This window comes from Talpa occidentalis, unplaced genomic scaffold (assembly GCF_014898055.3).
Source record: "Talpa occidentalis isolate TD23 unplaced genomic scaffold, MPIMG_talOcc4v2.1 talOcc4.14, whole genome shotgun sequence".
NCBI classification, from domain to species: Eukaryota; Metazoa; Chordata; class Mammalia; order Eulipotyphla; family Talpidae; genus Talpa; species Talpa occidentalis.
The window spans coordinates 87133425-87154674 of record NW_023601433.1 but is presented as its reverse complement, the minus strand read 5'-3'; the positions used below and the strand labels follow the sequence as shown (position 1 = coordinate 87154674).

The 21250-nt window shown below is 46.6% G+C and overlaps 1 protein-coding gene across 4 annotated transcripts in view; it reads right to left on the bottom strand.

Annotated features, from left to right (window-relative positions):
* Positions 1-2852: 2852 nt before the first annotated feature.
* KNTC1 (kinetochore associated 1) overlaps positions 2853-21250 on the bottom strand; it is a 67797-nt gene continuing 49399 nt past the window's right edge. For 3 of the 4 annotated variants that reach the window (XM_054695387.1, XM_054695386.1, XM_054695388.1), the window contains exons 47-64: positions 21113-21171; positions 20755-20971; positions 19673-19746; positions 19209-19419; positions 18985-19091; positions 16598-16644; positions 14830-14908; positions 12896-13014; positions 12137-12272; positions 11495-11590; positions 11209-11265; positions 10489-10543; positions 10343-10406; positions 9711-9840; positions 8591-8680; positions 8023-8168; positions 7174-7264; positions 2853-3283 (exon numbers count right to left, since the gene is read on the bottom strand). In XM_054695387.1, the coding sequence (XP_054551362.1) occupies positions 3152-3283; positions 7174-7264; positions 8023-8168; positions 8591-8680; positions 9711-9840; positions 10343-10406; positions 10489-10543; positions 11209-11265; positions 11495-11590; positions 12137-12272; positions 12896-13014; positions 14830-14908; positions 16598-16644; positions 18985-19091; positions 19209-19419; positions 19673-19746; positions 20755-20971; positions 21113-21171 (1910 nt within the window). In that variant the 3' untranslated portion in view covers positions 2853-3151. Of the gene's footprint in view, positions 3284-4711; positions 6001-7173; positions 7265-8022; positions 8169-8590; positions 8681-9710; positions 9841-10342; positions 10407-10488; positions 10544-11208; positions 11266-11494; positions 11591-12136; positions 12273-12895; positions 13015-14829; positions 14909-16597; positions 16645-18984; positions 19092-19208; positions 19420-19672; positions 19747-20754; positions 20972-21112; positions 21172-21250 lie in introns of those variants that run through there. The other variant, XM_037511246.2, reaches the window with a different exon arrangement.

Here is a 21250-nt window from a genome sequence, read left to right as displayed (position 1 = left end):
ATGTCACCAAAAGACATGGACGAGACTGTTCATAGCTGTTAAAGACTGGTTATAACTCAGACATCTGTCAAAGTAGAATGGCTAAATTAAGGTAGAGTAATACAATGGAATACTCACAACAATGGAAAGAATTAAGTACTACTGTGAATGTTACACAAAATAACATAGAGGTATCGAGTCTCATAATGGTCAAGATTCAGGCTCGAGGGAATATTCTACATTAGTTCTTGTATAGAAAGTTCCAACTAAATAAATAAGCAAAGGCACTCACTATTTGTCACTTCCATGACTCGCAGGCATGATTTCATCATCTCTTGATTTGGATGAGGTGGCTAAATCATGCCTTTGACTCGAGTAGATTTCAATTGGTGGGGTGCTGTCCCTCCAGCTCTAGGGATGGAAAACCTAGTCTGATGAAATGTGGGATATCCAGCCTGCTTTCCAGAGTTTCACCACCATAGCACTTGTGAACCATGACCTCAGTCCCTTGTGCCCTTTAGTCCTTTTTTGACCCTTCTCCCAACCCCTCCCCTGCTGGATCCCCTGTGGTTTGCCTGTAAAAAGTTTTATCTTTTTCCTGATCCTTTGTTCGCTTGCCCTGCATTCCACCTGTAAGTAAGACCATTCTGATAGTTTTGTTTTTCCTTCTGATTTCTCTGAGCATCATCCCTTCCAGCTCCACTGGGTAGGATTATACAGATGTATAATATGTAAAAAGGACTCCAGCTTCACACTTAAGATTTGTGTGTTGTATCATATGCAAATTATACCTCAACATTCAGAGTATTGTAAGGAGAAGCATGCACAGGACCACCCGCAGGGCACGGGAAGATTAGAATTTTGACTTTTCATTTCTTCTTTCTACAATTTTGACTGAAGGCATATATATTGGGAGAATGCACCCAAAAGTTCATCTGAGGGAATGCAATAAAAAGTTGGGGGGCCACTGGTCTGTCCACCTAGGACACCAGCAACGAAAAAGAACCCACTCTTTATTCCAAGCAAGCTATATACTCACCTGGCCACTCCCATCTGGATAGACGTGCTCGCCAGAAGGATGCCGTCTTACTGTCTTGCTCAAGGATAGCTGTCAAAAACTACCCCAGGAGGGACCCAATGGATTCCAACTCTCTGAACCCCAGAAGAAACACTGAAAATTAGACGGAACATCCCACATCTCGTCAGAGGTTTTCCATCCCTAGAACTGCAAAGAGCCCCCCACCAGCTGAAATCTCTACTCCAAGTAGAGGTATGAGTTAGCCTCCTCATCCAAATCAAGTCATGACCTCCCTGGTGGCCTATGGGTTAAGTCTCAGTGCTATCACCTCTATGGCCTGAGTTTGACCCCCAGCTGGGGAGCTACCCACATGACACAGCAGACCTCTCCTGTCTCCCTGCTGCTCCCCTCAGCAGTGGATTTCAATCTGCCTGTTCTCTCTGGTGAATCCTCTCATTCCCTGCACCTCTGGCCTATGACCGAGTTCTACACAAATAAAAAACAAAACAAAAACAAATCAAAAGATGATGAAACCATGCATGTGAGTCATGCAAATGACAAAATAGAGCTTTAACTTAGATGCTGCTAACTTCCCTTTTCCCTTATTCACATGATTGTTGTGCCAAGGAAGGCGTTTTTCCTCTGAACACGGCTGGCTAAGACTCACTTATTTCACACATATTTATTAATAGTGTGCACAAGGAGCACTGTCCTCGGGTCTGAGGATGAAGGATGAATAGTGAGAGAGTGAACAAGTCAACCAAGACTACTTCGTGCAGGAGGAGGCGGAGGATGTGCTAATCTGCTAACAAGTGACTGGGGCTGGGTGGTAACTACCTGGCTGGCCAGGAAAGGCTGGTTGGAGAAAGGGCACCGGGTAGGAAGGTAGGGAGGGCGGGTTCTGCGGGACCTTCTAAGTCATGGTGTGGACCAGCAGGTCGCACTCGGCTGTAACCGGCTAGTGCTTTTTTGAAATGGGGACCCTCCTCTGGGGGTGCCTGTTTATATTAGATCTAGGGAAAGGAGAACCTTTTTCTAATTCATCTTCCTGGGGTGGGCCCGGTTTCAAGTTCAACAAGGGTGTCGTCAGAGCATCTCAGCTGGCGAGCCGGGGTTATGCTCAGTGAAAGGAGAGCTAGCGGAAGGCGGGAGGCGGCTTGTTCTCTCTCAGGGACGGCATGAGGAAGGGCTACAATTAAAATAAAGTACATAAAATATACCAGCCAGAAGGATCCTGGGTAATTGTCTAACACCTTAAGACAAGTTCACATATTTATGTTCCCAGAAAGTGCTTCTCTGGCGTACCAAAAACTAAACTTTCACCTATCAGAATTTTACTCTGAACAGACACCGGAGTTAAAAGAACTCCAGGTCAATTTAGTGGGAGTCCCTCCAGCGCGCAGATTCATCCCCATTTGTTACGTTCTAGCGCCCCCCTTTGGCCCCTGCATTCCTTGCACATTCAGGCCCAAGAACACAAGAGCCGGCCCTACCGGTAATTCCAGCCGTAGCCTGACTTTGTGAAAGAAATACAAGCATGAAGAGTGAGATCACCATTTTCACTTATCAAATCAACAGGAAGGCTTTAAAAGTAAGGCTGCTCGACGTTGGGTTTTGGTGGGTTTTTTTGGCTTGTTTTATATAATTTTTGGGTTCTCGATGCTGGAGCGAAGGCAGGACAGCAGACCGTCACTGAGCTGGCAGGAATGGGGATGTGAAGATTTGAAATGCATCTTGTATTTGAGCATTCAAGATGTTCTTCATTCCCTATTACTGGCAAATCCATTCCTTTACATGTATCTTAAGGAAATAATTCCAAATGTATAGACACGTAACATCTTCCGGGGACCGCATCCCTGGGCTGGCAGGCAGGAGAGCAAAGCAGCCTTCACAGGCTCCCTCCCGTGCGAAGGAATCTGCTGCCAAGATTGTAGAGCAAAGGGAGACCTGTCAGTGGGAATGTGGCCTGGTGCAGCCCGTATGGAGAGCAGCATGGAGGCGTCTCAAAAGTATGAAAGACACACCCACTGTATGATCCAGCAACTACACGCCTAGATATTTATCCAAAGAATGCAAAACCACTAATTTGAGGGGTTACACGCTCTTCTGTGTTCGCTGCAGCACTACTTACAACAGCCAAGATACCAAAATAGCCTAAGTGCTCAGGAACAGATGAGTGGCCGTGGTCTGGACACACAATGGAATGCCACTCAGCTCACAGAACACAGGAAATCTTGCCATTCTTGACAACATGGACCGAACTGGAGGGGATGATGTACGTGAAGTCTGGAGGAGAAAGGCAAATACAGGGTGATTTCACGCATGTGGAATATGGAGAAACAAAGCAAGGAAAAGATGAAATTAAACCAAACCAAACTCTTGAAACCTGGCTGCAGAACTGAGGCGACCAGATGGGGAGAGCGAGAGTGAGCAGGAGAAAGGCCTCGAGCAGTCACATAAGGTCAAGACATGAGTGCCAGGATTAACCTCCAGGCTTGTTCTACTCGAAAACCCATGTTGGTCTTTTTCCCCCTTACATCACTGTAGCCCCCCCCAGCTCTCCCACCACCACAGCCCCTGTGAGCCATCACCACTGTCCCTTGCGCGCGTCCCTCCCGTTCTGATGCCCCTCCCTCCCCTACCCGGCTGTATGCCTGCTCTGAGGTTAGCTTGCAGGTTCTTTTTCTTGAACTTTGTTTGGTTTCTCTATATTCCGCCTCTTAAGGGGAATCAGCCGCTATTTTTCTTTTTCCTTGTGACATTTCACTGAGCACAATCCCTTCCAGCTCCATCCATGTGGCTGCAAATGGCATGAGTTTGTCTTTTTTGCTGCCTGAGTAGTGTTCTATTGTGTATAGAGACCACATCTTCCTGATCCATTCACCTATTTTTGGGCATTTAAGTTGATTCCATGTCTTGGCTGTTGTAAATAGTGCTGGAATGAACATAGAAGTGCAGGTTTCCTTTTGAATGAATGTTTTTGTGTCCTTTGGGTGGAAATCTCTGGGTCATACAGTAGATCCATTTTTAGCAGTTTGAGGGCCCTCCACATAGCTTTCCAGAGTGGCTGGACCAGTTTGCATTCCCATCAGCAGCATAAGAGGCTCCTTTCTCTCCAAATCCTCATAAGCATTTATTGTTTCTAGCTTTATTTATTTAAAGATTTATTTATTTTTATACAAGAGCTGGGGTACAGGCCAGAGGTGCAGGAGGCTGAGAGGATTCACCACAGACGCAGCCGAGAGCAGAACAGGTGGATGACCGAAATACACGGCTGAGGGGAGCAGTGGGCGCGACAGGAGAGGTCTGCTGCTCCACGTAGGACCCTCACCAGCCGGCCGGGAGCGAACCTTGAGGCTGCCGGGAGCTTCACAGCGCTCAACCTGCTGCGCCACCGGGGAGGCCCTCTAGTATTTTTTTTAATGTGGGATATTCTCACTGGAGTGAGATGGTATCTCATTGTGGTTTTGATTTGAATTTCCCTGATAATTAGTGATGCTGAATATTTTTTCATATGCCTGTTGGCCATTTGCACTTCTTCTTTGTTTTTGTTTTTTTTTAAAGATTTATTTATTTATTTATACAAGCACTGGGTACAGTCAGAAGCGCGGGAGGGTGAGAGAATTCACCAGAGCCAGAGCGGGGAGCAGAGCAGGCAGAAGGACCGAAGGACACTGCTGAGGGGAGCAGCGGGCGGCAGGAGAGGTCTGCGCGCCATGTGGGACCCTCCTCTGGTGGCCGGGGAGCAGCCGGGGATCAAACCGGCGCGTCTTTAGTTCTTTTGCCCATTTCTTGATTGGGCTGTTTGCTTGGTTTTTGTTGAGTTGTGTGAGCTCTTATAGATCTTTGATATCAGTCCCTTATCCATCACGTGGTGCACAAATATTTTCTCCCATTCAGCAGGACCTCTCTTCATCCTGGTTATTCTTTCTTGCTGTGCAGAAGCCTTTAGCCTGATGTGGCCCCAGCTGTTTATCTCCTTGGTTTTCCTTGCTTCTGGAGAAGACTCCTCAAAGGTGTTTCTGAAGTTTGTGTCACAGAGTGTAAAACCCATGTTTTTAATCACAAAGCTACCCTGCATTTTCTGTATAGAAACACTTTTTCTCAACTGGCAAATAAAGGAAAATGAAATCGAGCTTTAACAGATTCAGTTTATTCTTGTTAGTCACAAGCATAATGGAAGATGGTAAATGTTGGTAAGAGGGAGCTGTCATTTCTCGTCAGTGGCATAAGACTGAGGAGGTGGGACAAAGGCGGTGGCCTGGCAGAGGCCGAGGGAGCTGAGGTGAAGAGGGCAATGGGGTGGCAGCGAACTAAGTTTTCAGCAGTGTTGGTGGGGGTGCTCAGCATTTCTGGTGGCAGGGCAGCTCCAACAGCTCTGGCCAACAAGGGTTCAGGGCTCCAACTGAGGGTTAGGACTAGCAGCTTCCTGATCAGCAGCTAACAAGCCCTGTCCCCTTGGGCTTTTGGTGCCCCCACTGCACCCCCCCCCCATCTCTCTAATGACTTCAGGCCTTTTAACACCTTTGTAACCAATGCCTACCATTAAATCTTTCTGGCCTGAAATACCTAGAGTGGTTTCTCTTTTTTTGGCTGGCCACTGAGTGGTACATCCTGCAGCAAAAATTATATACACAGTCCTTGGAATACATTTAAAAGGCTGATGTTCTTACTTGCATATGTGAACGAAATAGGTTGTTTTTCTTGTGGGAGTGGCACAAAATATTTTTGCATGTTGCTTCCTTCATATTTGCGGTAGAAAATCGACAGCCTCGCTACATGATACAAGTAACAGGCAAAGATTTACTAATTCAGAAATGAGTTCTTTATGGCATCATTGTGCTGCTATAAAGAATCTTCATTATTGGTTGGCTGACAGCTGTAACTTGTAGCTCACACAATTTAAAAAGCTTAATAAACATGGTCAGTTAATAGCAGACTGCAAACTTCTTGTTCTTCTTGAATAAAGGTTTGATGATTTACAATGACCCATTAAGAAACATCTAAATGGGAAAAAACACAGATGCATTTTTTTAATGAGTGCCATTTAGCTTTTTAAGTAGAGAACAGTCAGGTCAACTACAGAACTTAACTGTATTGCTAAAAATCCACATAGAAAATTATTTGGCATTTTATTTAAAGATTTTATTTATTTTTGCATAGAACTGGGGTGTAGGCCAGAGGTGCGGAGGTGGGGGGTGTGAGTGTGTGAAAGGATTCACCAGAGACAGTAGGGAGCAGAACAGGCAGATCTACTGAAATACACTACTGAGGGGAGCAGTGGGGAGGCAGGAGAGGTCTGCTGAACCATGTGGGTAGCTCCCCGGCTGGGGATTGAACTCCTGCCATTGTAGTGATAGCCTGAGACTTGACCCCTAGGCTACCAGGGAGGCCCTTTGGACATTTTAGACAGAAATGACTACAGTAAAACATTTTAAAGGCTATAATTTGTCTCCTGAATCAATATTCTCCCTTTTCCCAAAAAAGTAATGTCATATCATAGAGCAAAACAGACTGCAAGTAACAACTGAAGTTCAAAGGAGACGCCTACACAGTGTGAATTCATTTTAACATGCGTGATCGGGACCAGCAGCATAAACACCACCACTGAGGTCTGTTGAGACTACCAATCCACCATCAAGGTGAAAGAATTACCTTATATTTAAGTTCCGAAAAGTAATTTATGTGCAGAAAATATGACAAAGTGTGAACACTGACCCCACCTACAGGCAGTGAGATTTCAGCAGATTAGCTGGGGTTTTCTTCCTTCCATATATGTATGTATGTATGTATGTATGTATGTATGTATGTATGTGTGTGTGTGTATATATGGTAATTAAAGACAAATGACTACAGTAATTAAAAAATAAATAAAAGCAACTAATACCCAAGCACAACATTAACCAATGCCTTTTAAAATTCAGCTTTTCACTTGCTTCAACATGAACAAGACTCTCTGAGGACTCCGAATGCTGGGAGCACCCAGAGACCACGCAAGGCCTTGCGGCGCACTCAGGCCTGGCCAGGGAGACCCTGCTGCTGGCGGAGAGGAGGCAAGGCCTCCTGATTTCTGGTCTTGGACTCTCATATGCAAAAAGCAAAACAAGAAAGCATACACAATCATGCATAAAAAGCACATTGCTCCCCAGAACACTGAGTAAACATGCTGCCTTTACCTTCAGAACCTCACAGGGAACAGAGTCAGGTGGTATCAGCTTCCCGTGATGCTTTGAGTACTCGGTGATAAAGGCAGATGCTTCCTCCAAACTACGGACAGAAAAAGAGGGGCACGAGAAAGCTTTTGGGGGTGATAAATGTGCTCATTATCTGGACTGTGATGCCTTCACAGGTTATACGTCAGTCAAAACGTACCCAATTGCACACCTGAAACGTGAGTTTTATTGTACCTCAACAAATACCACTTGTTCACAAACCAGATGGCTTGGGATTATGCTCGGTCACAGGTGGTGGGGGAGCAGAGGGATCCTTGGCGAGGCTGTGGGGGCGTCTCCCAGGCCACCAGGCAGTCACACCAAACGTCAGGAGCAGCCGCTCACATCTCAGTGTGGACTGAGCTTGCCCACTTCTTCCTTCTCCTTTTCACCTCCCATCTCCGTCCCCAGCCCAGCCCAAGCAGCTTACTGTTTTTGAACTTTTGTGTGCTGGACCGTTCAATAACCAGGCTCAGCAAAAATTATGTTCCACCAAGTCATCAATTCTCTGAGCAAGTGCCTATCTCAGGAATAAAGTTTGTAACTTAGCATGACTGTGAAGGCACCTTTTTTGGGGTGCAGACGACCTGTTTAATTGTATGGTTCTAGGTTCATGTTCCAAGGAGTGGGGGTTACAAGACAGCTCACCTCTGAGGATGTGCAGTAAGGCTACTGCTAAACACTCAGAATCTTTAATCATAAGCCAATACCCTGACAATTGTTTGATATTGTCCTCCAAAAAAATAGAGACAAAGGTTTATGAAATTCTAGAGTAAGGTTTTTTTTGTTTTGTTTTGCTTTTGATTAACTTACCTTAAGTCATTTGCCAAATAGTTCACTAGGTCAGCGACGCTGCTGGAATTCACCATGTGTGATTTCAACACCGAAAAATATTTTGTCTTGGCCAAAATTCCAAACTCCTTTTTATTTATGATATCATTCAGAACCAGACTTCTAATCTATAGAAAGACAGGTTTCGTCAGTCAAATGGGTTCAATTTCAAGTCCTTATTTAATAAAGAAACATTTCTGATATTAGAAGTTAAATTATCACTGCATGGTGACTAGGCCTCCCTTTTGCTCGAGATGGGAGGGTGGGGATGGGGTGGCGTGTGAGGGGTGGACCCCCCAACCTTGGCCCAATTCAGTAGTTTATGGACAGCAATTAAGTACTGTTAAGCACTTTGGGGTCTTTTATGAGGAACATAAATTTATGTTTACAATTACAAGCATCTAAGGCTACAAAGACAATTTACTGATGTTTTAATGAAAGCAATTTAGATATTAATAAAGAGTTTTTAGCTTAATCTTGGTTTTAGGGACAATTACTATTTTCTAATATCAAATTTTTCATAGCAAAATGGAGAGAAATTGCCTCTTACTTGATGTGAAAATCCTGCTAACTGGCCAGTATTCATGTGCTCTTCTAACTGTTGTAAAATGATCTGAGGATCGCATGAGCCCAGAAAGTTCTAGAGAAAAAAAATAAAACATAATTAATGAAAAAGCATAATTACTGGTAATTATGGAAATCTGGAAAGTTTTCATTTTCAAATCTGAACTATCTTAAAGAATTTCCATTATAGGAAAAAAAATCCCCCTCTCAATGACAAGAGACTGAAATAAGGAAAAAGCATTTTTTTATAAATATCTATCCCTCCAGCGAGAGCTGTTTAGCAAGCATTCTGTCATTTTAAGTGCCAAAAGGAATCTATTTAAATACTAAACCTTGAGAAACATCAGCAGATAAGTTGATGAATAAGTCAAGAAAGACAAAAGTCAAACACAGATGGCTTGGGAAAAAAATGCAGTGAATAGACCAAAGGACCCATAAAAAAGATACTCCCTCATTGGTGCAGCTGCCGACTGGCCTGTCTACCTGTGGGGAAATGACAGGAACCTCCCCAAATGCTTTGTTCTGTGTGTTCTAGATTATAAAGGGAATGCAAGTTATTTTAAAAAGTTCTGTCCTTGAAATGCTGAGGCACCCACACATGGATGCCAGCTCTTCCCTCTTCCATCGCCCACACCCAGTCGCTAAGTCAGGCCACCGCCTTCCTCCTCGTAGTTTTCACCACCAAGCTCCTGTTCATTGCCACCACCCTCTCTGGGGGCTAACCCCATGGAGCTTTCCTGGCCTGTCCACAGGTTACCTGTGCGTGCAGGGGCATGGAACCCTATCCCGAGGTGTCCCTTCTTGCCTCCTCCCTCCTCTGGACCAAGCCTACATGGGTCATGCCTTCTAAAATGCTCTACTCTTGTTAGAAAAGCCACTGTCTCCACTGGTAGAGAACAAGGCCACACCCCTCTCAAGGCTCCCCTCAGACTTCCTGAATCTGGTTTTCGGCCTTAGTTCCCACTCAACCCCACACCCATGACGCCCCGGCCCTGACGGGCTCAGGTTCTTCTGCCTGGTGAAGGAAAAAGGCCACTTATGGCAAGGTACGTGCCAGGCGAGGCCCCTGTTTCTACGGCAGCCCCAGAGGAACGCTTTGCGGCCACCTTAATTTGCTGGTGTCTCCTCTCCGAGTGGGGCATGAGCATCAGGCAGGCGACCGCGAAGGCTGGCAGCCCCAGCTGGGCATACAGCCTGGCAACGCCAACCATGTCGAGGTCGCCGGAGACCGGACACCTTCGAGAGAGCATAGCCATGGTTAACAGCCCGTCAGACGCCCCAGACTCCACTGGCCTGTCCACCTCTCCCAGGGATCACCCATCTGTGCTTTCGCTCATTTACCACACGAAAGTGCTGGAGCGTCACCCCCACTAGTCTTTTAGAGCTTCTCCAATGAATGAGAGTCTCTTCCCAGGTACATCAGTTACTGGGGGTGGCTGAGATCACATCTAAACGCCTACATGTGTCTAAAAAGAAGACTCAGAATTTATGAGACAACACTACCTGACTGGGGACACTCACACGAGATACCCTGTTCTGACACTGAAACTGGGGACTGACTTTAGACCAGTTAGCTGCATGTGGAAAACAGACATTGTGAAACAACAGATGCTTTCTTAGAAGTGGATGCCTGACTTCCCCAGGAGAAGGAACTGCTTCGAATGGGATGCTTATTAGAAAGGGGTTGGATCAACAACACGATGAATTTCTGTGGCAGGAAAGCAAGTACTTTACTTACTCCAGCACAGCGATGAGACTCTCGCAACACTCTGACAATTGACTGGGGCTTAAGGGACATGAGGCTGAAAATAAGAGACAACAGTGACACAGCCGCACGCACACACCTATTAAATGCTACGGCCAGCGCTTGGAGGAGGCGCCTACCTGAGAGAAGTGGTATCTGCACCACGCGCTGCCAGGCCTTGCTGAAGTAGGGAACCTGGGGAGGGAAACACACAGGAGAGCTCACGGCCGGGACACTGAATGTTCTTTAACGCCCTGTGCTCACAGCTGACATTATGTGATTGCATTTACATGTGCAAAATGTATTGATACACACGCGCATATTTTTATACTAACAGGAAAGCTCTAGGAAAAAAATATGAAATTGTAAACAGCTTTTACCTCCCAGAGATAATTATCAAGGGGAACAGTAAAGGAGAATGTCCTAGTTTTAGCTGGCATATTTTCTAGAATGTTTTAATTTAATAAACTAAGAGCAAGTTAGAGATTTCTCTATATATTATATTATAATGGCTATGTGGGCACACAACTTGGGTATTTAGAAAAGAGTAAGATTCGGTCTCTGACTTTAAAGTTAAGACGGGCAGTCGGATGTGTGTTAGAGAATTACACTGGCAGACATTTCAGTAGAACAAGTGTCTGAAGCGCGTAAATGAGATGTGACTCTTGAGCCCAGAGAACTGGGGACAGGAAGGTCCTGGAGGAGGCTATGCCTGGGTGAGTGCTGCGGGCCCAGGCACACATTAAGGGAACCCCCTCCTGCAGCAGATGGTTCTGTTCTCCCCCATGTGCCCAGCAGACACAAGGCCGCTGAGTACAAAGGTGAAATTCTAACAAGCTGAATTTTAAAATACCACTTACCTGCCACAGAGAATGGACACTGGAAATGGTTGTTAAAACTTTCCTTAGGTAAGGAATCTGTAAAACAGGTAAAACAAAGGTTTTGGGGACCACCAAAATGGAAAATTTCGAGATGAAATATTAAGCCTGCACGTTCTTTGGTCCACCACCAAGTTCTTTATGCTGGCGGCACAATCACAATTACAAACCCCTGCCTGATGATTGGGATGAGCTGGGGTGGGTGGAGCAGCTGGGCCAAGGCGTTGGGCCCCACTGCTGGCTCGTGAGGACGCCGAGTCTCACTCACCATATTAAAGCCAAGAAGTTTTTGCAAGAGTCCGTTCCAAAGCTGCAGGTCAAAGATCTTGTATTCCAGACAAAGTTCCGTCACCAACCTTACCGCCTATCGGAGACAAAAATAACACTGCTTCAAGACACCAGGAAATCAAACCACCTTGGGAAAAGGTGGGGCAGCTTCCTCACAAACTTATCATCTCAGTATGCGGCTGCCCAGGCGCTGTCAACACCCCCAACTTTCTAAGAAAAAGGGGCAAAAAGAGGTTAAGATTATTCTTTTTCTTTCTTGCTGTCATGGATCACCAATATTACGTCAGGCTCCTGCCCCCCTTTCTTCCTTCTGTCCAAGAACTGTTTGCCTGCAGAGCCCAAGCCCTTCCTTCCCTGGGCTCCAACTGCCTCAGAGTCTGAATTCCCAAAGGGAAGCTGGGTTGGGGGATTGGGCAGACAGGCCTTGGGAAGGTATGGCTCTCTCTCGGGAGGGGTGCTTTAGGCCGTGGGCTTTAGGGGGGAGTGCAAGGGCGCTCCCAGGTTGCACTGACACCTGGCAGATGGGGCAGGGAAGGTCTCAGAGGCAGAAGAGCGTCTCTGCGTCTGTCTTCCAGGCGACTGAGTGAGGACGCTGTGCAGATGGGGGCGACCCGGCACTTACCATGGGTTCGTGGCTGTGGTTCTTCCACAGACCCTTAATCATTCCTTCCTTAGGACTGTTGCAAAATAATTCATATGTGATGGGGATGTTCAAAGCCTCAAAGGATGCCAGGAAAGTTATACATTTCATGTACGATCTGGAAAACAGGTAGGTGGGGGATCGTTCTCAAGGGCCACATTCCCAGGGAGAGCAAAAGCACCAGGTGGGACGCGAGGCAGTGCGTTTCCAGGGCTCTCTCTTTGGCTTCAGAATACATTCACCAGAGGTAACGTTAGAGAGAAAGCAGTTTGAGCAGGATGAAGAAAACATTCAGTTTCTCAGCGTCTCCGAGACAGGAGCCCAACAAGCTCTTCTCCAAGGTCTGCCCTCTGCTACGAGGTCAAGGACATTCAGGGCAAGGACTGGCGTCTGCGGCCACTCCAGGAACTTCCACAAAGGGAGAGCTTGGATGTTCTCAAAAAGCCCTCTGTCCCCTATTGCTTAAAACAATTTCAAAAATTCTACCTGCTAGAATGAAGAAAGTTAAAAATAACGGTAGTTTGAAGGTAGTGCAGGTGTAGAGAAGCGAACTGGGCAGTGAGCCACGAGAGACGCAGGTGACGGAATTTGCTGATGGCGCCCCCCGCCCCCACCGAGGGACCACCACCATGCGTGCGTGCGTGTGGCCATTCTCAGGACGGCACCTGTGACGCACGTCGTGAAGTACATGAGGCTACGGGGCAACGTGACTTCAATAAATACATTTAAAAGTCCACTTACTTCACTTTCTCAAGGGGCTTTTTGAAGAGGGATTCTACTGTTTCCTTGTCAGCCAAAGAGAGGAGGCACTGAAGAGCTCGCGTCCTGTGGGCAAAGGTCAACTGGCACGTACCCAGCGTCTGCAAGACCAAAGAGGGCATGGGTCGCACTCCTTGTTTTCAAAAATGTTTAAAAAATTAGTTGATAAAAATGCAATAAACAATTATTGTTATATATTTAAACAAAAACAAAGACAAAAACAAAAACAAACTAGAGTCGATCGCTGCCCTTTGAGAACCCAGAGCTTGGAACAGTGATTCTCCAAGTGTGGTCCATGGACGCTGGCGTGGACCTCAGACTCTCGGGAGGGAAAGGGTCAAAACTGTTTTCCTGATAATACAAAGAAGCTCCGCCCTAGACACGGTGCTGCTCTCTATGCTGGCCGCTGAGTGCCCCCGGCCACCAGAGGCTTCTGTCTCTGCCACGCTGGAACCAGGCGACTTTCACTCAAGGAAGCTCTTGATGAAGTGGTGAAATTTAATTTTATTAAACCCCACCCCTGACACTGACTGAATTCACACTGATCCCACACTGGGAGTAGTCAGAGCGGGTTCCCCATTCTCCTGGGCTGTCTCTGTGGCTTCTCAAGGAAATCACTTGTGCGACTGGGGGTGAGCTGAAGAGCCAGTTTTCAGGGAACATCATTTTTACATAAAAAAAAAAAAAAAAAAAAAGGGGGGGATCCCTCCCTGGTGGCACAAGGGGCTAAGCACAGCACTGTGAAACTATCTGCAGCCTCTGCAACACAAGTTCTATCCCCGGCCAACCCTGAGCCCCACATGGTGCAGCAGACCTCTCCTGTCTTCCCGCTGCTCCCCTCAGCAGTGTATTTCAATCAGTCTGCCTGTTCTGTTCCCCACTCTGTCTCTGGTGAGTCCTCTCAACCCCCCCATACCTCTGGCTTACACCCTAAGTATTGTATACATAAATAAATAAATCTTTAAGAAAAGGGGGGGCCTCCCCGGTGGCGCAGCGGTTGAGCGCTGGGCTGCGAAGCTGCCCGCAGCCTCTGCAGCGCCGGTTCGATCCCGGCCGCTCCCCAGCTCCGGAGGAGGGTCCCGCATGGCGTGCAGACCTCTCTTGCCACCCGCTGCTCCCCTCAGCAGTGTGCTTCGGTCCTTCTGCCTGTTCCGCTCCCCGCTCTGGCTCTGGTGAATTCTCTCCCCCTCCTGCGCTTCTGACTGTACCCAGTGCTCGTATAAATAAATAAATAAATCTTTAAAAAAAAAAAAAAAAAAAAAGGCTGTTTAAAAGAAATGGATGCCTTTTAAAAAAAATAAAAAAAAGAAAAGGGGGGTGGTGGCTGTCAGATAAACTAATATGCAAAGAATAAGGAGAGGAGTCCCCCGGCCCCTTGCTGTCAAGGACATACAGTTGGCATCGCAGATTTTACTTTCCCCCTTCTTCCTAGGCCCATTTGCCTCTTGGCTGCAGCCCTTCCACTTCCTGCTCCAAGGCCCAGGCTCCTATTGCTCAAGCCTGAAGGATGTGTTGACTTCATGGGGAGGGAGTCTGAGTTCAGGGGGAGGGAGAAGGGGAGCTGCTGACTGGAGAGAGAGACCAGGTCACGCAGAGCTGCCGGCTGGAGTGGGGTCTTCTCCCTGGGCGGATGGGTTTGACCCTGGTCCTTGAATGTCGACTAACCCACTAAGCCGGGAGTAACTGTGAAGTGGGGGAGCTGCGGGACGGCCCCCCGTGCACAGTGGACTAGCCCACAAGCAGGATGTGACAGGCCACTGGCAGTGGAGCGTGCCAGGCATTACCGTCCTGGTGTGAGGGATGTGAGGGATCATTATCTTAGTCATCTGTTAATAAGGGCAAGCGTGGTGAAGAGGCAGGAAAAGATGTTAAGCTGAGATGCAAAGATGAGCCTTGACCACAGTTTCTGGACTTACAGTCGTAGCTGATGTGGCCAGAAGAAAGAGAATCCTTGAACTGTGATCCATCGGCCAAGACTGGAGGAGATACAGGACTCTGGAAACAAAACACAGGTACACGCGTCAGAAGGTAGCGACCAGCCCTGTCTCAGTGTCCACAGGAAGTCATGAGCCACCCCAAACTGGAAGGCGATGGCACAAGGGAATGTTTGCTTCCCCCTTTAAAGGCTGCTTAGCCGTCCCGAACAACTCATGCCCAAAAGCGGGTAATAAACACCAGCAACGCTCAGTCGCATCCCCTCATCTAAGAAAGGCTTGCGAGCTCTGATTAAATTCTATTTAAGAAATTCATACACACCACAGCTGCTAAGGATGCAGAACCCTATGCACGCAGGATCCCCGTTCCCAGGACCTCAAGATCAGCCTACGGGCCCCCACAGAGATGGGCACCCAACGGGCCCAGCAAGGCAGGTGGAGCTCTTGTGGGAAAGGCAGGAAGTCACAACACTGGCATGGGATACCCTTGGGGGTTTCTATCTTGGTGTTAGGGGGAAAGGATGTCCTGAGCAAACTCCATACAGGCTTGTGGACTCCACCCCACGACACTGGGAACTACAAATCCCATGATCACCAAAGGGAAGGCTGCAAGGACCTGAGGGCGGAGTTAAGCAACCAGGCTCTCCATTTGAGTATTTAACCGGCCATGTGGCCGGGGTGGGGGTTCGCCCTCTTGGCCACATGGCATGCTAGGTTTTTCGTGAGCTCGGTGGGTCATTGGGATTCCAGGTCAGCGGAACAGGTAGGGATACATTTACAAACTCATCTCCCCCTTTTCTCCCTGAGTTATTCATTTCTCCATTTCCCCTTCCCTTGTAAATAAACCTTTTATCAACCTTTTGTGTGTGTCTGCAGTTTAGCATTAATAAGTCCCCTTTAAGGACTTATTAATGCGGGTGAGGACCCACTCAGGCAACCCATTTTATATCAGGGTGTGCCCTGTAACATTGGCATTTTCTCTCTCTCTTTAAATTGTTCCTCTCTGAGGCTTTCCATTTGGCCGGCACAGTAGATACAGAGGCAACTCCTTTAAGAGACTAAGCAAGAACGGGGTGGGAGGAGGAAAGGAAGGACAGAGTGGGTGGGGCCGGCTCTGCCCCAAACCAGGAGGACTTCTTTTCTGGGGGTTGTCTTCCCGCATTCTTTCTCACTATCAGATCTGCAGGGTTGATGTAGGGTGCAGGGCTTCACGGGTGGCTTGTCCTGCTCTGGGTCTGGCCAGGACTGGCACAGCACTGGCTTGCATGCTGCCACTCCCTCTCCCAGTGTCATGAATGCATCACCACATTCTTTTTGATTTGGGCCCAGATATGGTCTTCTTGAAAGGGCGAGCGCAACCAGCCAGGTCAAGCACAGCCGAGGAAACCAGCTTGCCTCTCTTGGTTTCAGTGTGAGGTCAGAAGGGGAAAGGGGTGTGGAGGCCCACTCTGAAGCAGCCCAGTTCACCAGGATGAGCGAGCAGACAGGGCCCAGGGCCAGAGTCCCAGCTAATAACGGGGCTTCCTTCTGCCACAGAGGTTCCAGGAATCCAAGGCATTCTAGATCCTGGCTGTTTCTTATTTATTCTCTGGAGATAGTGGGACAGACCCATAGCCAACTGTCCATGAATCCATTCTCAGAGGTTCTGACTCAAGTTATAATAAGAGTCTTTTTAAAAAACCAACTTCTGATAAATTGTTAAGATGTCTACCAGGGCTACGCAGACAAAAGTCAAGTAAAGGAAGAATACCTCTGTAGTGCTTCATCTTCTTGAAGTTCAAATAGTTCTGACAATTTCTTTGAAAAAAGTAAAAAAGAAATAAATTGAGGAATTGTTAGTTTTATAAGTTTATGAAAACCTATTAGATGAACACCCAACATACAAAATTATGAAATACCAAAGAAATCACAGTGTAATTAATCACAGTATGTAGCGATTTTTGCCTAAGGATGGGTTTGCTCACATTCAAGTATTACCTGAGCACTTACTATGTACCAGTCATGAGGCGGCCTAAGTGAACAAAACAAATGTCCTTATCTTCCTGGACCTTAAATTCATTGGGCATTTTAAAAAAAGATAGATTTATTTATTTATTTATTTGTACAGACCAGAGGTGCAGGGGGTGAGAGGATTCACCAGACAGAATGGGGAATAGACCAGGCAGATTGAACAAAGTATACTGCTGAGGGGAGCAGTTGGCAAGATAGGAGAGGTCTGCTGGCCAGGGATCAAACTCATGATAGCATTGAGACTTAACCCCCATGCCACCAGGGAAGCCCCCATCAGATAATTTTTTTTAAATTTTTTTGGTAAATTTTTTTAAAGATTTATTTATTTATTTATACAAGCACTGGGTACAGTCAGAAGCATGGGGGGGTGAGAGAATTCACCAGAGCCAGAGGGGAGAGCAGAACAGGCAGACAGACGGAGGACACTGCTGAGGGGAGCAGTGTGCGGCAGATGTCTGCACACCATGTGGGACCCTCGCCGGTGACCGGGGATCGAACTGACGCTGCAGAGGCTGTGGGCAGCTTCGCAACCCAGCGCTCAACTGCTGTGCCACCGGGGAGGCCCGATCAGATAATTTTTAAAAGAGAAGGTCTCCCTTGATTTTACATGAGTCGTTCATGAATTCAGTATACTTTACGGAGATACGCACAGCAATGCGCCAGATGCAGGCACAGCGTCTGACCTCAAAAAACTCTCTTTATACCCCAGACTTACATACAAGTTAAATACACTGGCTCTGAGTGAATCACAGATTCCACATGGCTGAGATGTGCTTCTGATGCCTCAGTTTCCATTCAAGCAACATCCCTGCACTTGGTAGATACGTAAAAAATGCTTTTTAAATTTAATGCCAAGTGATATAAAAACTAATTAAAAAATCTAACATCAAGTAAGTTTTACTATTATAAAAACAATTACAAAAATTTTTATCAAGGCCATTGATGGGCCCAAGTGGATAAAGGAATTATGGATCACCCTAATTAAGTTCTACAGAAAATGCAGATAAAACAATGCAGAAAACTCTGTCATCGGATTGCTGAGTTGCATTTAAGTTTAGATGTTAATGATACTATTTTTAAAGTCTCCCATCACTGAAAAGAACTTATCACCTATATAAAATTCTTATCAAAAACACATAACCGGTGGTCTAGGGGTTAAGTCTCAGTGCTATCACCCCAACGGCCTGAGTTCAATCCCTGGCCAGGGAGCTGACCCACAGGGCACAGTAGACCTCTCCTGTTTCGTCCGTTGCTCCCCTCAGCAATGCATTTCAGTAGATCCACCTGTTCTGTTCCCCACTCTGTCTCCGGTGAATCCTCTCACCCCTTCACCCCCTGCACATCTGACCTATACCTCAGTTCTTCTGTGCAAAAACAAATAAATAATCTTAAAAAAAAAAAGTCATAAAAGACAAGGAAAAGTCAGAGTGTCTCCAGATCAAGAGATTAGAGACCCTGATCCCAGGGACCAGGAGGAAGTTGCTGTGAATAGCGTCAGGATAACTGTCAGGATAACTGTAACGTTACATGTTAAATAATAACATTTTCACCAGTTTGTACTGGTTACAATACAGGTGCCAGGCTGCCTTTGTATTGTATCAACATTAAAGGATCCAACTTTGATAAACATACTGTGGTTAAGTAAGAGAAAAACCTTGTTTTTAGGACATACACACTTAATGGGTAAAAGGATGCAACTGACTCTCAAATGGTTCAGAAAAATATGAGTATGTATATATAGTCTAGGGATAATGATAAAGCAAATATGGAGGGATCTGGGTAAAGGATAGGCAGAATTTCTCTGATATTACCGCTACTTTTCTGTACATTAAAAATTATTTTAAAATAAAGACATGAATCTGAATCTAAGCACAGGCCACTTCTGTTATGCAAGAATTCATCTGGAATCAATTAAAAGTTGAGAAAATTGCAAAACAATATTCAAACAAAAAGGTAAGCCACCCCATTAGACCTTGTCAGGTAACAGCACGCATTAAAATGAACAAAGGATCCTTTTCAAGATTCTGAGCTGTGTCCAGAAGGGGCACAGATGTGGACTAATTACCAGCCTCTGAGGCGAGGCCATCGGCTCAGATGCCACAGACAGCCTGGGCAACACGGACTCACTTCAGGGTTCAGGGACGGGCACAGCCACCTCTCCAGCAACATGTCCCAGATTTTCTCCAAGTTAATGTCGTTCACGTCAGCTATTTCCTTAGCTGCTGCATGAATATCTGAGATAGTCAAGACGAAGAATTAAGAGAAGAAAAATCCAAACTCTCCACAAAAAAGATAACAAGATCAAAATGATCCCTTTCCTGGCACAGAAAGGTAAAGGGTCTTGTGCTCACCAGGATAGTCTCTGCCAGATGAATTCTGGATCCTCTGGCTGATGCTGCGGTGCTCGTACAGGCTGACAATGAGGTGCGCTGGCTTCCCGATGGCTTGTAGGTACTCGGTGGTGTTCAGCTTGTGGGCGATGAGCACAGCCTCGGTGCCCGACCGCCGGTACTGGATGTGAAGCTTCTTCAGCAAAGCCTCCGCCTTCTCGTGCTTCTCACCCTGATAAGAAATTCCAAGAGAAACTCTCATTTTCTAAAATCTCCAGGCTGAGATGAGGCAAGCAGCCATCTGTGTCCATCAAGGGCCTCCCTGTCTGGTTACATCCCTCAGCATCCACACAAAGCCTCGTGGTTCTTCATTTTGGACATCTAGCCCCTGGAAGGGGGCGTCGCAGAGGGCAGCGAGGTTTGCTAGGAGAATGCAGTGGACATGGAGAAAGAAGCGGAGCCTCCAGTCTCAGGCTCATACACACCTGAGGTGGGACATTCTGTAGCCACCGCTTGGCCAAGTACAGGCAGAATTTCAGACTGGACATCTTGAAGGAACCTAAGAAGAGAAAGAAAAGATTAACAAGCAAATTCTAGTCAAATTAGGTAAGCCACCTCGATCATTTTTTAAAATGATAGAGCTGTAAAGTCATAGTAAAAAGCAATTTAGGCCGGATGGGTGGAGACCAAGTAAGAAGTGGAAGTCCAGCAGCTCCTGTAGTGTCTGTTCCTCTTCTGGAGATTCCATGGACTCCCGGAAGGTCCCACCTGTGTGTGTCATAACTGGGTGGGACCCCTTGTGCTGTGGGACGACCTGCTGCTCTCACGGAGCATACACCTTGGATACCTTTGCAGATCAACTGCTCACACTCTAGTCTACGAATATGCTCTATTTTTAAAGACCAGTTCCTGGGCCTCCTTGGTGTTGCAAGGGGTCAAGTCTCAGCACTACAAAGCTACCCGCAGCCACTGTAGCACGAGTTCAATCTCCAGCCAGGGAGCTGACCCACAGGGTGCAGCAGACCTCTCCTGTCTCCCCGCTGCTCTCCTCAACAATGGATTTCAGTTGATCCTCCTGTTCTGCTCCCCACTCTGTTTCTGGTGAATCCTCTCATCCCTTGCACCTTGGCTTGTACTCCAATTCTTCTATGCATAAATAAATAAATCTTTAAAAAAAAAAAAAAAACCAGCTCCTGGCCAAAGGTGATTTTTAAGTTATTTTCATTTTGCTAACCCCAACCTAAGGCAATCAGTGTCTGTGTTTGCACCTGCTTGATAATGTGGGAAGAGCGAGGGGCTCACTTCTGAGCACTTGCTTGGCTGTTAGGCAGTAGTTGCTGATGTGCATTCCCACTGATGGGTGGATTGTGGGCATCCCTGTGGGGTGCTGGCGTCCCTGCAGGCTGATCAGCCAGCAAGGGGATTCGCTTAGTTGGCCTGAGCCTTTTCAACCCTTAGCAATGCCACAAGCGCAGAGACAGCACCCACGCTTCATACCCACTTGGAGACAAGTTCAAAGAATAACAAGCCCGCCACCTTTAAGCCCAATTATAGGAAGGATCCATACCTTCTGGGATTTCTTGGGCCAGGCTGATGGCAATAGCAACAGCCCACTCCGGGTTAACGATAGACAGTAAGTAGGACTCAATGGTTTGTGTGATCTTGGTTAATTCCTTGTTCATCAGGAGTGAGGGTTTAGCTTGTGTTAACTTCAGGAGTTTGGGCTTCAGCTTTTTTTCAAACACGTGTTTGGCTATGGACACGTACAAAGTATCCAAAGAGAACTTCAAAGAGAAGGAGAGAAAAGTTAAGGCTTCTTTGGATGCTTACTTTTCAGGGCTTTACACAAAAGCTTTCAATAACCCTTCTAGCCAGGGTCTGAGTTAGAGGATCAAGGTAAGTCTTGCAAAGTTTTAAACCATTACCTTCATTAATTTAGAAATTAAGAGCAAGGTGGGGAAGGATTCTTCGCTGAGTTCTGTGGCTAGAAAGGAAACAAGGAAAGTCATGATTTGGTTAAGAAAAAGTTTTGAGGGCCTCCCTGGTGGCGCAAGGGATTTAGA